Below are 15,133 nucleotides of genomic sequence, written 5' to 3' on the forward strand. Positions count from 1 at the left end.
GGTTTCTATCTCTGCTTTGTCTTTTCCTTGTCTGTTTTTATGCTCTTTGAGGTTTATTTTTGAGACTTTTATCCTGTGGACTCCATGGGCTCAGAGGAGACATCAAATCATGTAGGTTTTGAGACTTGTTTCCATGAGAAATGAGGTGAAAAAGTGGGGGGAAAAATTGTGAGGTATGGATCACTTTAAAAATAGGTAAGAGGTAAAAAGAAATAAAGCAAGAAAGGGAAGGTAGAAATTCCCAGAAGGATCTATTTTAGATGCAGAATAAGGTATAAAAGTGTGTGTTTTTTCAGAGGATCACATCTTTTCAGGCTCAGTGTGCTTATGTGTGGTCCTTGCCATGGAGAGTTTTAACAAGGACAAGTTTCCTTTAGTCGAACTACACACTAATGTCAAAGAGCTGCTGAATGACAACCCAGCAGTTCTAGTTCTCTTCAGTGTATTAGCAGGCTAATTTTTTTTTGTTTTGTTATTAATATAGGGTGACAGGTAGGACTCTTGTATGCAAAGCATGTTCATACAGTTGATTTAATTTGGCAACATAATTTTATAGGTACCTTGGAAAATGAAAACAAGAGATTTTATTGCAACAAGGAAGAAATTACATGGAAATATTTTCTTCCTGTACTCTTGCAAAAAAGATAGGTGACAACAATAGGTGTTAAAGACTTCATCAATTTACTATGAAAAATCCCCCATTTGATTCTCTTTCTCGTAGAATTTGGTTTGTAAGGTGACTTGGATGATGAGTCGAGGGACATGATACTGAGATCTTTGTAGAATTTGTTAACCATCTCTCAAACCAAGTAACTATTAAATGAAAAACTGAATTTATTCTTAAATTTGAAAAATATATTTTGGCATATTTAAAAATTAAGCTGCAGCCAGAAGAAGAAACTTCATGCTAGAAACAGACCTTTAGAGGGTGGTACCCATAAAATGGCATTTGCCTCAGCTGAGATAAAGGGCATGTTTGTGCCAGTTTGTGTATGTAGCTTTCCTGTAGTTTTTTATCTCTGTTATTTATTGTCCTGCATTGCAGATTGATTTGTTTTTTAAAGAAGTTGATAAGAGCTACATAAAATCAAGGAATCATGGAATACTGCACGATTCATCTCTACATACTGTATCCACGTGAAGAGGCAGCAGTAATTGCTGGTAAAAAGTAGAGGGTTTTGCCCAAAATGCCCTTTTTACAAAATTTTATGATACTTTATTACTGTTTTTTCCAACCAAACTAAACATTCAACAGTCTCCAGTGGGACAGGATGGGGCAGAGCCTTCCCAGAAGGAATCAAGGGGCTACTTACCTGCACTCAGGTATTAAAACAATGTTGGTCATACAGACTTTTAATTTTAGTGTAGGGTGCCTCTAGAATAGAGCTGTGGAGACTCTTCTAGGGATCAGTGTAGCCTTTCTTCCTCTCAGAGGTAGGTAATATGGCAAGTAGGAATATAATGATGTCAGTATAAGAAATCTTCAGCTCCCTTTTTGTAGGTGCCTTCAATGGGAAGAAATCCAATCAAACCTTGAGAGGATGGGGTATTTCTCTAAAATTAATTCTGAATGCTAATAAAGGTCAGCAAATGGCACTTATGGCTAAAGTGACAAAGTTTTTGTTTTAACAGTCCTTCACATTCATATGGCTTAACTGAAAATGGTGGCAGATATTCCCAAAATCCCAAAATGCATTTACAAAATTATTATTTGAATACAAAGTGGTATGTCAAATATTTCAAACATGAAAATTGAAAATACAGCTGTAAGATGGCACAGGAGTCTGTCAACAGTTCTCTGAAAGCTTTATGTCTGCAGATGTTGAAAATATTTTTTAATGTAGTACTGCCAAATTTCAGGATTTGATGTCTCGAGGAAAGAGTTCATCCCATATAAACGCCACAAGTATTGTACCTGAAATGAGAAGTTACAGAAAGAACCTTTATGTAAATGCATTTCAGAAGGACACAGTACTGGTATGGAAAATAAACATGTTCAAGTTTATTTGTGTTAGACATTTGAGTGTCTAACACAATACGGCAGGGACTGCATCAGTACTTTTTGCAAAGGAAGCTTCAACAGGCCATGCAAGTGGTCCCTATGAGTTGATAATCTTGTTTTCCTTAGTATGGTTAATTCTTTGATCTGTCTAAGCCAAGCCAGAGGCAGAGAGTTTGACTAGGTGAATCCAACACAGGCACCTGCCTGTTCTGTTCAGGGCTCCTTTCTTTGTAGCTGGTTGTATAAATCACTGAACCAGCAGCTTAACCTCCATCTCTCACCTGAGTTTGCTAGCAGTGTCAGTTTTCATAACCTCATCATTTTTAGGTGCTGCCAAATGGATATAGGATAGAGGGTGTTTTTTTGAAGATCATTTTGATCTAGGGTTTATTCTGAAGCTGAAAAGAATGGTGAAGTCAGAGATAGTGTCCAATTCTCATGAAGAAACTTCTATCTGAAGTTGGAAGTAACTCATAAGGACCACTGAATCCAAGGGGCATCCAAATACAGTTTATGATGACTGATTTTATTTTTCCTGCAGGAAAAAAAAATCTGTTTATTCTTTCAGAGACTAAGAGGATCCTGCTTGATGGTGTTGCCCACACATAAGCTTGTATTTATGTAACTTCTTAGATCACAAAAAAAGCTTATTGGAAGGGGTTCGATTTACTCCAGTCCAGTCTCACACTCAGTGCAGGACTTTGCCTATGCTACATGGGTCAGTAAGACTTTACCTTGCTGAGCCCCAAAAACCTCCATGCTGGAGACTGTAGCATTTCTCCAGGAAACTAATTTCAGTGGTGCTGCACCCTTCCTCCTGAATGTTTTCCTGGAGTCTAAACTGAACTTCCCATGCCCCAGTTTGTGCCCTTGCTGTTACTCGTTGCCAAAAAGAATGGGTAATCTCTGTTATCCATGTAACTACTCTTGAAATAATGCTTGACTGTGCTTAAAACATGCTTTTATCTCTTTTGCAGCCTAAACAAGTCTGGTTCCCTCAGCCTTCCCTCTCAGATCAGGTAGTCTAGGCCCTTCATCATCTTTGTCCTCCACTGCTTGGATCCTGTTTTTTTCCACATTGCTTTTGAACTGGTTTGGGGGACCCCAAACCACCCATGTTCCAGATGCCACCTCACAAGCATTGAGTAGAAGGAGGCAATAATCACAGAATCAATTCATTTAGAAAAGCCCTGTGAGATCACCAAGCTCAACCTTTGATCGAACACCACGTCAATGGACATTGGCACTGAGTGCCACGTCCAGTCTTTCCTTAAATACCTCTAGGAATGGTGATGCCACCACCTCCCTGGGCAGCCCATTCCAATATCTAATCACTCTTTTCTGTGAAGAAATTCTTCCTAATGTTCAGCTGCTGTCAACCAGCACCCTCTGGTCCTTTTCTGCTGGGCCACTTTCCAGCCACTCTCACCCCACCCTGTAGTACTGTCTGGGGTTGTTGTGGCCAAAGTGTAGGAGCCACCACTTGGTCTTGTTGATTCTCATGTTGTTGGTCTCAGCCCACCTATCCAGCCTGTGGAGATCCCTCTGCAGAGGTGCTGATCCCAAATCACTGAATCATGTGCTTTGTCTTGCAGAAAGACCAAATGGTTGTGAACAAACTTTGATAGAGGTTACTGTTAAACATACTGGGGATTATGAACTCCCAGTACTGACACCAGCATACTCTGCATGGTATTGGCCACCAGCCAGGTGTCAAGCCATTGATTGTGACAGTTTGAGGTCAGTGGTTTAGCCAATCTTTATTACATCTAACAGTCTTTTTGTGTGACCCCACTTTGAACCAAGATTGCTGTGGGAGGTGGTATCAAAAGCCTTACTAAAGTGAAGGTACACTACATCCCTGCTCCCCCCTCATTCCCACATGCATTCATCACAGGAGGCAACCAAGCTGGTCAAGCATGGATTACCCTCTAATCTCACTAAATCTGTGCTGACTGTTCCTGTGATCACCTTTGTGTTGTTTACATGGTTAGAAATGGATTCCAAGACTAGATATTTTCCACCGTCTTCCCACTGACTGAGGTGAGACTAACTAGCTTATAGTTCCCAGGCTTCTCTCTCCTCCTCAAAAGCAAGCATAGGATGAACATATTTCCCATTGGCAGGAACCTCCTCCAACTGCTGTAACTTCTCATAATGAGGGACAATTCCAACACTGGCCAACTCTACCTTCATTTCTAGGTGAATCCCTGTAGAGTAAATGGATTCACAATCATTGAGCTTATCTATGTTGTTCTATCTTGTTGCTCCCTATATATTGCTTCCTTTCCCAAGCCTTACTGTTTTACACAGAGGTCTGGGAACAAATTTTGCTTGGGAAGACTGTGTGGTACCTCAGTCTTTTCCATGCCATCCATCACTAGGTTGTCTCCCCCATCCTCCAATGGACCTACATTTTCTCTGGACTTTTTTGGTGATTAGTGTATTTGTAACTCTGCATGTCCCTGGTCTTAGTTCCAGCTGAGCTCTAACCTTCCTGATTTTGTTTCCAAGTGCCTGTACAAAGCTCTTACATTCCTCCTTTGCTGTTTGTCCCAGTTTCAATTTCTTACATTCTCTCCTTTGTTCATAGGGAAGCTCTTTGTCTAGCCAGCAGGGAAAGGCTTTCTGTCCAAATTCCCAGTCTAACTATGTGACAGGTTTCTCCTGCGCATCTAAATCTATTACTGAGCTCTCATGAGCTTTCTTTAAAAATCACCTTTCCATGGTATACTTTTCTCATTTATAGCAGCTTCCAAATACTACTGACTTAGCAATTCCCTAAATAAGCAGAATTTTGTTTTGAAGTCCAAAGTCTTAAATAGCTCTGCTATTTACCTTCCCAGTCTTCCTCTGGACCCTGAACTCTTGTGAGGACTACAACCCAGATGGTCACATTCACCACCCATTCTTCTCTGTAAGCAGGTCAAGTTCAGGATTACCCCTCACTGGCCCTTTAGTATTTGAATTAGACTTAATTACTGACAGTTTCTAGGAACTTCATGGATTGCATTCACTCACTACATAAGCATTTTGCTCTGTCAGATAATGCCTGTGGAGCTGAAAACCCCTAAGAGGACCAGGGGCTGGGAACAGGAGACTGTTCTAGTTGTTTGTTGAAAACCTCTTTTCCTACCACATCCCTGAGATACTGATCACTTCACTGTACATGGAACTCGTTTCTTTGCTTAAGTGTTCTGAACTTGCTGGAAGCCTCTGAATATCCTCTCCTCTGAGCAGAAAGGTCAAAGTCTCACCTGTAGCCCTCTCCCTTGCTTACCTCCTCCATTTACATCTACTGGTAAGTGACTCTTGTGGCACTTGTTTTCTAAGGAATAGTATTAGTCTTTCTAGTAGAACTGATCTAAAGAAATGGGGCCTTGATTCTGGTTTTGTAGTGTTAGAAACCTAGCAGGAGGCTAGGTCAGGTTGGATGGGGCTTTGAGCATCTTGGTCTAGTGCAAGGTGTCCCTGCCCATTGCAGGGGGGTTGGAACTGGATGGTCTTTAACATCCCTCACTCTACAATTTAAATCTATGATACACTAAGCTGGCACCTGTCCAGGAAAGAGCATTTAATTTTATTGACCTCATGACTGTCTTGTCACCAACCATTTGTAGCTGCCATTTCCCTGGTACAGAATGAGCAGCATTAGCTCAGCCCCCATCATTACTGATGGTATAATTGTGCCTGGACAACTAACATGAATTCTTTTGGCAGTAAAACAGAAACCATCTTTGTTCCACTGGTACTTATTGAGTCTATGTTCACAGTGCAGAACGTAGGCCTGCCCTGTGCTAAGTTAGAAACACTTGCTGGCATCTATGTTTATTGCAGGAATCAGGAGTTTAATGCTGCTGGAGAATCACCTTCACCAAAACATCAGCGAAGCCCTTTTGAAAAGTGAGTAATTAACTGTGGTTCCAAGATTGAATTCCTGAAAGACCATAAACTACCGGTAGATTTGTTTATCCTAAAAGAAAACTTCCACTTCATCCTCCTCTTAAGAAGGTGATAATCAATCTTTTGTTCCAAGCGTCCTTTCTAAGAATATTGTCTACAATTTGCTTACAACCAGATCAGGGTATCAGTTATATACTGAATGATCTTCATCTCCTTGTCCTCATTGATTTTTGCTATGGTCATAAATGAGAATATACATTGCACTTTGCACTGGCAATTTGAAGTTTCATGATATGTTAGCCCGTGGTTCTACTACGTGATAGTTATTACAGCAAAACACAAAAAATCCCTTCTCAAAGAATTTCCCAGAGTAAGAACAAAGTAATTTAAACATCTAAGATGCTGATGCTGGAAAAAGTAAGGCATCATATTAGCATATCATTGTGACTCTGCCAGTTTCTAGGAAATCTGAAACAGCATTTCTGCTGACACATGGATCCTGAAGGTAATTTTTACAATTGAATTTATAATATCCCTTCCCTCATCATCTACTTTCATGGTTCTGCTTAGAGGTTCTTCTCACAAGAATTTATCATCATAACAGGTCATTTTCCTAGATGCCCCATCATTTGTTCCAATCATGGAAGAAAAAATTATATTCCTATTATTTTCAAAAAGTGTCAGGAAAAATTCACTTCTTAAGATTTGTACATCTGCACTCCTGTATTCAATTCAGTTTTCAAATACAGCAATCTGTTCTATACTTCCACCTCAGACACTACATTTGTTTACAACTCTTGATTTTTAAGGTCTCTATGAAATGTATCCATGAAACATCCCTGTTTTATAATGAGGTATTTTTTTCACCAATAGACTATCTGGTCCTTCAGGTGATGCACAGACCTGAAATCTGTCACTCAGTGTTGGCTACAGTAGTGACACTGTGCAAGAAGTGATGTGTCCTGACTATTTACATCTTTACAACTGCTCAGTCTGAAGTTTCTTTCCCTCATAAATTAAGAGACAGCATTCAGTATATTCTGTATGTATATTCTAGGTGTTAACTAATGACAAACCCCTGTTTATGAATTTTCATAGAAATATAACATTGTTTGCTAATCACATTCTAAGTTCCTCAAGTCACAGGTCCATTTCAGTTAACATCTATTGATTTTCTTATGTCAAATATCACCTGGAGATTTTCTGCAAAGCTGTTCTGCAGGACATCTCTTGGCAAGTAAGTAGAACATGAGGTTTCAGAATTTCTTTAAATCACTTGCCAAATGATTAGATCCCAAGTACTTACAACTTGGAAAATGTTTGAATGTTTATGAGATTGAAATCAGTTAATATATCAGAAAGCTACAGCTGAATTGTGAGAAATTTTATGTAGTCAGTCAGGACCTGAGTGATGCTGATAAGCTTTGCCTATGACATTTCATTAACTACTCACTGAACAGCTGTTAAGCTTACTCTATTTTTCAGTCATCATGTTTGGAAATCTAATTTAACAAGATTATATTAAAGTGAATTTTAGTTGGGTTTAAACGTCTGTCTTCGTTTTTGGCTGACTGAGAATCAAGGCAAGTAGAACACGCACAGTCGTGAACTCAAGTAAGTTTTTGGTCATAACAGGAGCCCTTTCTGCTGTTTCCTGTGTATATTTTACATCCTGTTGTTCCTTCATCATTGTACCTTGTAATAGGATTAACAGTCATGAAAGAAGTTGGGATTAGCAGACTGCTTCTTTATATACCCTCTAAGCAGAAAGCTCAAGATTTGTGGGGACCAACTGTAAACAAACAACAGCATGAAGTATCACAAGGAGCATTTTCATCTGCACACAGCTAGAACTCAGAATCAATAGCTTTCAAATTAAAACCATAATTTAAGTTAGAAAAAAAACAGTTGCTAGTATTTTTTACCAGTAAACTAAGAACACACTGTGTCCAACAGTGACTGGGGGCAAAACACAGAATGGGAACTGCAGTGTTTAGACACTATAGGCATAAAAAAGATTTGATACCATGAAAGTGGTAATTGAGAAAGCATTTTTAAGACAAATGTCCCAATACCTGTGGGTAGAGTTTTTTAAAATTTGTAATTCCCCATGTTTTTGCAAACTGTCACAAAACAAGACAGACACTGCATGGTAACAAGTATGTTCCTTTTTTGAAGTTAATCAGGCTGATATTTACTTTCAGGTATGGACCACATGATCTATAAAGGTCCTTCCCAATCCATATCATTCTATAATTCACAAAATAGTGCTGCAGGCACTCTACACAGAGCATTTTCTGCTCTGAATGACTTCAATACATACATTATACTTTACTATTTTCTTCATTTTAATGCAAAAATCAAGCACTCTCAAATAGAAAACACCTGTTTGCTGGTTATTGAACCATGTACTAAATAACACTTTCTCAAATACATGAAGTATTAAGAACTTACCTAAGGATGGTGCTATCCAATATACTAGTGAGTAACTCAAAAATTTGTCATAGAAACAATCTGCATGTAATGAAAAAGCCAGTGCTGGGTTAAATATTGCTCCTGTGAGATTTCCACCTGCAATAAGATGTAAACAGCATGAAATCAAACCATCTTTCTTAATATTTACTTTAAATTCAAATGCATATATACCATAGTACAAGAAATGTACACCCTGCAATAAAATGAATTAGCAGAAACAGTTTGAACAGATAAACTCTTTTGAAGTTATTCACCTGATCACATAGTAAACAGTTTAACTGTTTTCTCAAAGGCTTTAAAATATGTGAAGGGGAAGCTGTAACTTCCTTTATCTCTTTCTAGCAAATATTCTTTAAAGAGATAGGTCTGGCTAATGCTGAATGTTTTTATTGATAAAGCTAGAAGCTATTTCTGTATCATGATTTTAGAGGAGACAGAAATTACATAAGTCATTACATTACAGCCCCATGTCACATGAAACACACATGCAAGATAAAAGAAAAAACTGTCAAATGCTGTTCTTGCTAAGCTGATCTCTGTACTTTCTTATAAGAACACTTATATTATCATATAAATGTACAGAACATTGAGAATATCATATGGTACAAGAACTGTGGGAAAAGTCTATATGTTCAAAGAAAATAAAAGCAAGTGCCACTCCACTGTCTTGTAGAAAGAAGCCAAGATCTTTCCTCACCTCTGAATTCAGATGTAAATGAAGTTGCCTAAACATTTTCTAAATAATGAGATCCAAACACATTACACTGGGGACTAAACTGTAATTACACTGCAGATGAACCTGGAGCTAAGTGTGTTTAATTCTGACATATGCTGTTCCTCTCATTGCAATCCTCCAGGAAAAATATTAGTCATAGCAAATTATCTGTATTCCTGTACTGTTAATTACTAACCACCCCATACCTGTTTTGTCTATTAACCTATTCCCATAAAATACTCTATCATTGCATCTATATAATTACTTACAGCTTGTTCTTGACTTCTCCCCATATAAGCTTGTATGAGCTTTGAACTCGCCCTTTGCACCCTACTGCTGTAATCCTCACCTGCTATGACTATGCAATCATTTACCCAAAGTTTTAGTAAGGTCTTTGTCATTCTCTTCTTCTGTATTTCTCTTTCTATATTCTCCTTTTTATTTCTTTTACTGTTATTACAGTTCAGGAAAATTTTAATCTTTGTTTGCCTACTCAGTTTACTGTGGTTTTACACTTGTTCTCAAGAGCAACTCAGATTGACTGTGCAGTCTGTTTTTCTGCACACTGACATATTAGCAACGTCCACGGTTGCCAGGAAGCCCAGCCACAATAATTTACTTTGCTTTAATCTATTTATGACTCCACTGCTTCTGCTTTTATATCCACAAACATATAGTTGAAAGCAGAATTTCAGTCTCAGGATGCAGCTGATGAACATTAAACATTAGACAGAGTTTTAACTGCTGTATTTCTTCAACATGAGTTACTAATAACTACTGGAATATCAGCCATAGGCTGGGGCACTACCATAATCTTATTTGAAGTTATTTATTAAACGCTCAGTCTGTGTACCAGAAGGGGAAGTAATGCCACACATTAGCTAATGAATCATTCCCTTAATGTGTAAAGGCATAATAATATTTTTTTTTCTTCCAGTTAGTAGGAAAAAAGAGAGTGAAGCAGTATTGGGCCTTTTGTGTACAGTATGTACTACTATAAAAATTTGGTCTGTGTAAGATTAAATGTAAAAAAAAAATATTTTTAACTATGAAAAAGTATAAGAAAAACTGAAGGAACAGCTAGTAATTTTGATAAAACTGTATAACCAGATGTTATTTGTTGGAGTAAGGTGCATGGCAAACCTAAGTATGTTTTATCAGTACACACAACACTGACCTACTGAGATGTGTTTTTTCCAACAGCTTCATTTAGTCAACCATAAAAAGACAATTTAATATTTTTGAGTCTTGTCTGTGTACCAATACATTTAGAGAGGTGTAGAGAGAGTACATGTAGAGAGATGTAACAATACATTTAGAGAGCCACAGGGATGTGGTTGTCCTTCAGAATTTTACCCACACCAAACCTGAATGAGAGGTGTTCCTTCTTACAGTCCCTGTTTAGACAGCAATCATTCACCTTACAGGATACAGCTTTCAAACTCCTAGTAGAGCATAATTCATGGAATGAAATACAATATGCTATGTATGAGATGTTTTCGCTGTAATTTCTAATTCGCTCATAACTATAACAAACACGTCCTGAAGGCACAATTGATTTCGTTTTTTGAAGTCAGAGTATAAAAAGAAATTATTATCATTAATTTTATTTTGTGAATTTAATGCATCTGAGTTCCTAGCTAGAACACGGTATTTGCCAAATTGAAGTTTTTAAAAAAGTATTATTCAGACAATACTCTAAACTATTCAATACTTTTGTACAAAAAAAGTAAGAGTGTGTAAGTTTGCCTAATTTGTGCTGGTTGCTTGACCCTTTTGTGCTGGGTGTGCAAGAAAGATCTGTCCCTCTTACAGAAGCACTCAAGTTTCTTGTAAACAGTAAACAAAGAGGTGCAGAAGATTTCCTGAGAATGATCCAGCTCAGCTAAATTATACATCTGTCTGTCTTCAAAGCCTGCAGATGAGAACTCCTGCTGGAGGCCACTATTTGTGACACCTGATTTGTAAGTGACTCTCACTACTGCATGCAAGCAGCAGAGGTGGGACAGACATGGTCAGGGCTACGCCATGAGATCCACAGGATATATGGGACATGTGCAGCAGACATTGTCCATGGCCACTTACCAGGCCCTTTGTTATTGCCTCAGCCATGACAGGATCTGAATACCTATATATTTTTATAGCAGACTACTATATTGTAGTTTAAAAGAAACGCAAAGAAAAATGTCCAGGTAGCAGAGGGTGCTCTGCACACAACACAAAAGAGGCTTTGGCACAGCAGGTCTGAGGTTTCCTAGAAGTACATGCAGATCAATTGCACCAGATAGTCCTAACAAGCCCAAGTTTATGGCACAGAAGGGGACTTGGTACACTTAGCCCTCTGCTAGAAAAATACAGGAACCTGGCCAATGACACTGGGAGTGAATTCTTTGTATGAATTAGCTAAAAGAAAGGCAATGTTTGCTAAGCCAGGAGAAGAATATTAAGAATCAGGGGTCCAGATTTCTATGCTTGTAGAAGAGGGAGGAGAATATTTGGCTACACTTGCACTGAGCAACTCATAAATATACTTAATGTCCTCAAATGCACTGACACCTTGTTTCTGCTTTTAAAAGTTAATTTTAGAAAGTAGTTCAAATTGCTAAGTTAATTTTTAAAACTCCCCATCGACTTTTACCTTTTAGGTATTAGCTAATTTCAGCTAAAGATAATGAGTAAAGATTTTTACATTACTACATCTGAAAATGTGACTGTACATCGTTCTAGATGCTATTATGTTAAATAGCATTAATACAGCTAAACCTTTAGGACAAGGCATCAGTGACATCCCGGATGTTTGCAGATAAGTGATCTCCCTCTCTTTAAGGGATTTGGTAATTCTCTAGATGGCTTTTTCTGTGGTGAGGGCAGTAGCACAAGCAAAGAGTTCTGTAATCATCTCTTTCACCTCTCCAAGCTACACAATCTCCAGTAGGAGAAGGACTGACTGCAGGGCAGTCCTCAAGTGACCTAACAGCTCTTGTCACTTTGGTGGGGACTAGAGGGAACATCAACAGCCAGAAGAAAGTTCAGACTGACTCCTCTCACCTCTCCCTTCCCAGTGGTCCAGAGAGGATGCACAGGTGACAGCGTCCCAGCTCTGGGGAGCACGAGGTGACAATCAGGTAGAGGTGGGGATATGGGCATACATGTCATCACAGACATGGGAAGCTCTAATAAAACAGGACTCTTTTTTACATTTGGTATAATGAGGAATTATTTCTGTATCCATTGTACAAATAACCATTCCCGCTTCTGATTTAAAGAAGTAGTTAAATAAACTCCACTGATACAAATTATGCATTATTTAAATGCAGAGCTTCCATATTACCAGTCTGTACCCTGCTGTTGCACAATCAGCACTTTTTCCCGATGCAGCCAGCGGTGCTCTCCCAATGTCACTTAGTAGTCAGAGCACATAGTACGAAATCTCTCACGCTGTATAAATAGTTGGATTATGAAACAATCCTTCACTATTTTAACACTTCACCATATGTACTTGCAGACCTGACATAATTTTAAACGCGTAGCTCATTCCATTCTTAACCCCATACCTGCCTGAAATGCAACCAGGCAAACTTTATATAAACGCCAAATGAACTGTGCATATGTAGGACGATACAAAAAGAAATCGTCAAGGAAAATGTAATCTAAGAAAAAGCATTTTGCGTCTTAAACACTTCTAAGAAAACAGTAAAAACCCCTTCCAGCACAACTTTGTTGCAGGAACAGAAGAAAAAGAAAAAGAAGACTAACCTGCATACACGAGCATGGTGATGAGAAGAGCAATCAAATGGACTCTGTATTTGGGATTAACACTTTCGGCTCGCAGGACGGCCAGCTGGAAAACGACAGAAAAGAGCAGTTCTATGCAGAACGCCTGCATCTCTGTAGTCTGCATGGGGCTGCTGCAGCCCTGTGCGAGCGCTCCGAAATGTGGCTCTGCCATCTCCAGACTCCAGATAAAGTGCATGAACACTCTGGCGAGCACTGCAGCCACGAACTGAGCGGCGATCTTGAGTCCCCCCAGGGTGAGCGATGTGCCGCCGCCGCACATGGGCTGCAGGGTCCCGCAGGGATTGCAAGTGCTGCCCGCCAGGGTCAGGCCGTGCAGCACGGTGAAGCCGTAGGTGAGGGTCAGGGCGGTGTGCGGCTTCGGCTCCACGTTGCCGAGCAGGCTGAGCTCGTTCGTGCAGGCGCAAATCTGGAAGGTGCTGAACATCTCCACAAGGAAAGCGAAGAGGAGCGGGCGGGAGCGCAGCCGGCGCCGGGCTAGCCTTCGGCACAGCCCCACGGTCACCACGACGCCGGACATCAGCAGCAGGGAGCTCCCGAGCCCACCGACAGCCATGCCCGGAGCTTCACAGGCCCGAGGGCTCGCGGAAGGTCCAGCCCCACCACCTGCGGGGAGAAAGCAAGCAGGAGAGGGAGGAGAAATGCCCCCGCTTTCCCTTGGAGGTAGGAGCCAGCTTCTGTTGCCACCTGCGAGGCGCCTGACTCACCCTCCGCTCGGCGGAGCAAAGGGCAGGGCTGAGGGCAGGGGGATCCCGCTTCCTGCCAGCGCACGGCTTGGGACAAGGCAGCTCTCTCCCTGCGGTGGAAGAGCACGGCGAGGGGAGCGGGGAGAAGGGGGCTCTGCTGCCCCCTCAGCCCCTCCGCCGCGGGACGGACCGAGCTCCCCTGTCCCCTCAGCCTGCCCGAGGGGAGGGAGGGCCTCGGCCCCCGGCCGCGGGGGAACGCGAGGGGAGCCGATTTCGCGGCGGGAGTGGCGTTGCGGCGTGTCGGTGCTGCGGGAGCGGCTCCAGCCCCACCGCGGAGCCGGGCGCGGGCTCGGCCGCGCCGCCCCCTCCGGCGGGCGCTGCGGCAGCGCGCATGCGGGCGGGGCGCGCGGGGCGCTGAGGGAGCGGGGGGGCGGGAAGGGCGAGCGGCGCGGGGCTCAGCCGGGCCGGGACCGGTAGCGCCAGGAACCTCCGGTACCGCCGGGCTGGCACCGGCACCGCCCCGGGCACTGCCGCGGGGTCCGCGCAAACCTCGCCCCGCGCTCTGCGACAGGCTCCAGAGAGACATGGGTTATTTATTCAGGGTTGCGCAAGCCTGGGTGCTCCGTGGTGTTCAGCGAAAGGAGTACGCCAACTATCAGAACTTTTTTTTACTATTTATACATTGTAGCACACACAGGCATTACAGAATCACAAAATCAATTAGGCTAGAGAAGACCACTAATGTGACACAAAGTCCGACCTGTGACCGAACACCATCATGGCACTGAGTGCCACATCCAGTCCTTCCTTAAAAACCTCCAGGGACAGTGACTGCACCACCGCTCTGGACAGCCCATTCCAATGTCTGATCACCCCTTCTGCGAAGAAATTCCTCCTAAAGTCCAACCTAAACCTCCCCTGACACAGCTAAAGCCTATGCCCTCTCATACTCTCACTTGTCACCTGGAAGAAGAGATCGACCCCCCCAGCTACAGCCTCCTTTCAGGGAGTTGTAGAGAGATAAGGTCTGCCCTGAACATCCTCTTCTCCACACTGAGCACCTCCAGCTCCTTCAGCCACTCCTCATAAGATTTGTTCATTGACTACAAGTTACATAGTTCTCTTATTAATTAGTACTCTATCTTCTACTGGTTAATGAGTCTCTCACTTCTCATGCTAATTAGTCCACATGCTCGGTGTTTATCTTTTTTTGATTCAGGGGGTTTCTTGGGTCAGTGGTGTGTGAGTTGGTGGTCAGGATCTCCCCCTGCCAGAATTACCTTTTACCCAGTTGGAACTGATTCAGCACAGTTGCTAAATTGTCCTTTATTCGTTTCTTCCTTATCTTGTGAGTTCTGCCAAATGTCCTTGTGGCCTGTAAATTCTGTGTTGTGTCCACTATCAGTGGTACATCCTTCTTCCCAAGCTCCTCCTAGGTCTGAGGTCACTGAAATACATTGAGCCCTAAACCTTAACAAGGCAATTCTATTGACAATTAATTTGTCTAACACCTGGACATCACTTAGAGCTTGTTGGCTGCTCTGTTTCATGGATTAA

General features: G+C 41.5%; 1 protein-coding gene across 1 annotated transcript; it reads right to left on the minus strand.

The window, feature by feature from the left end:
• Nucleotides 1–814: 814 nt before the first annotated feature.
• On the minus strand, nt 815–14,106 carry AQP11 (aquaporin 11). Its single transcript, XM_085066550.1, has 4 exons — nt 13,598–14,106; nt 12,852–13,496; nt 8,360–8,476; nt 815–1,915 (listed from the first exon to the last, which is right to left on the minus strand). Exons 2-4 carry the CDS (start codon nt 13,444–13,446, stop codon nt 1,857–1,859), a joined length of 771 nt encoding a protein of 256 aa, XP_084922676.1. The 5' UTR covers nt 13,447–13,496; nt 13,598–14,106; the 3' UTR covers nt 815–1,856.
• Nucleotides 14,107–15,133: the final 1,027 nt, after the last annotated feature.

Source organism: Lichenostomus cassidix, chromosome 1 (genome assembly GCF_008360975.1).
Source record: "Lichenostomus cassidix isolate B80296 chromosome 1, HeHo_3.0, whole genome shotgun sequence".
Classification (NCBI taxonomy): domain Eukaryota; kingdom Metazoa; phylum Chordata; class Aves; order Passeriformes; family Meliphagidae; genus Lichenostomus; species Lichenostomus cassidix.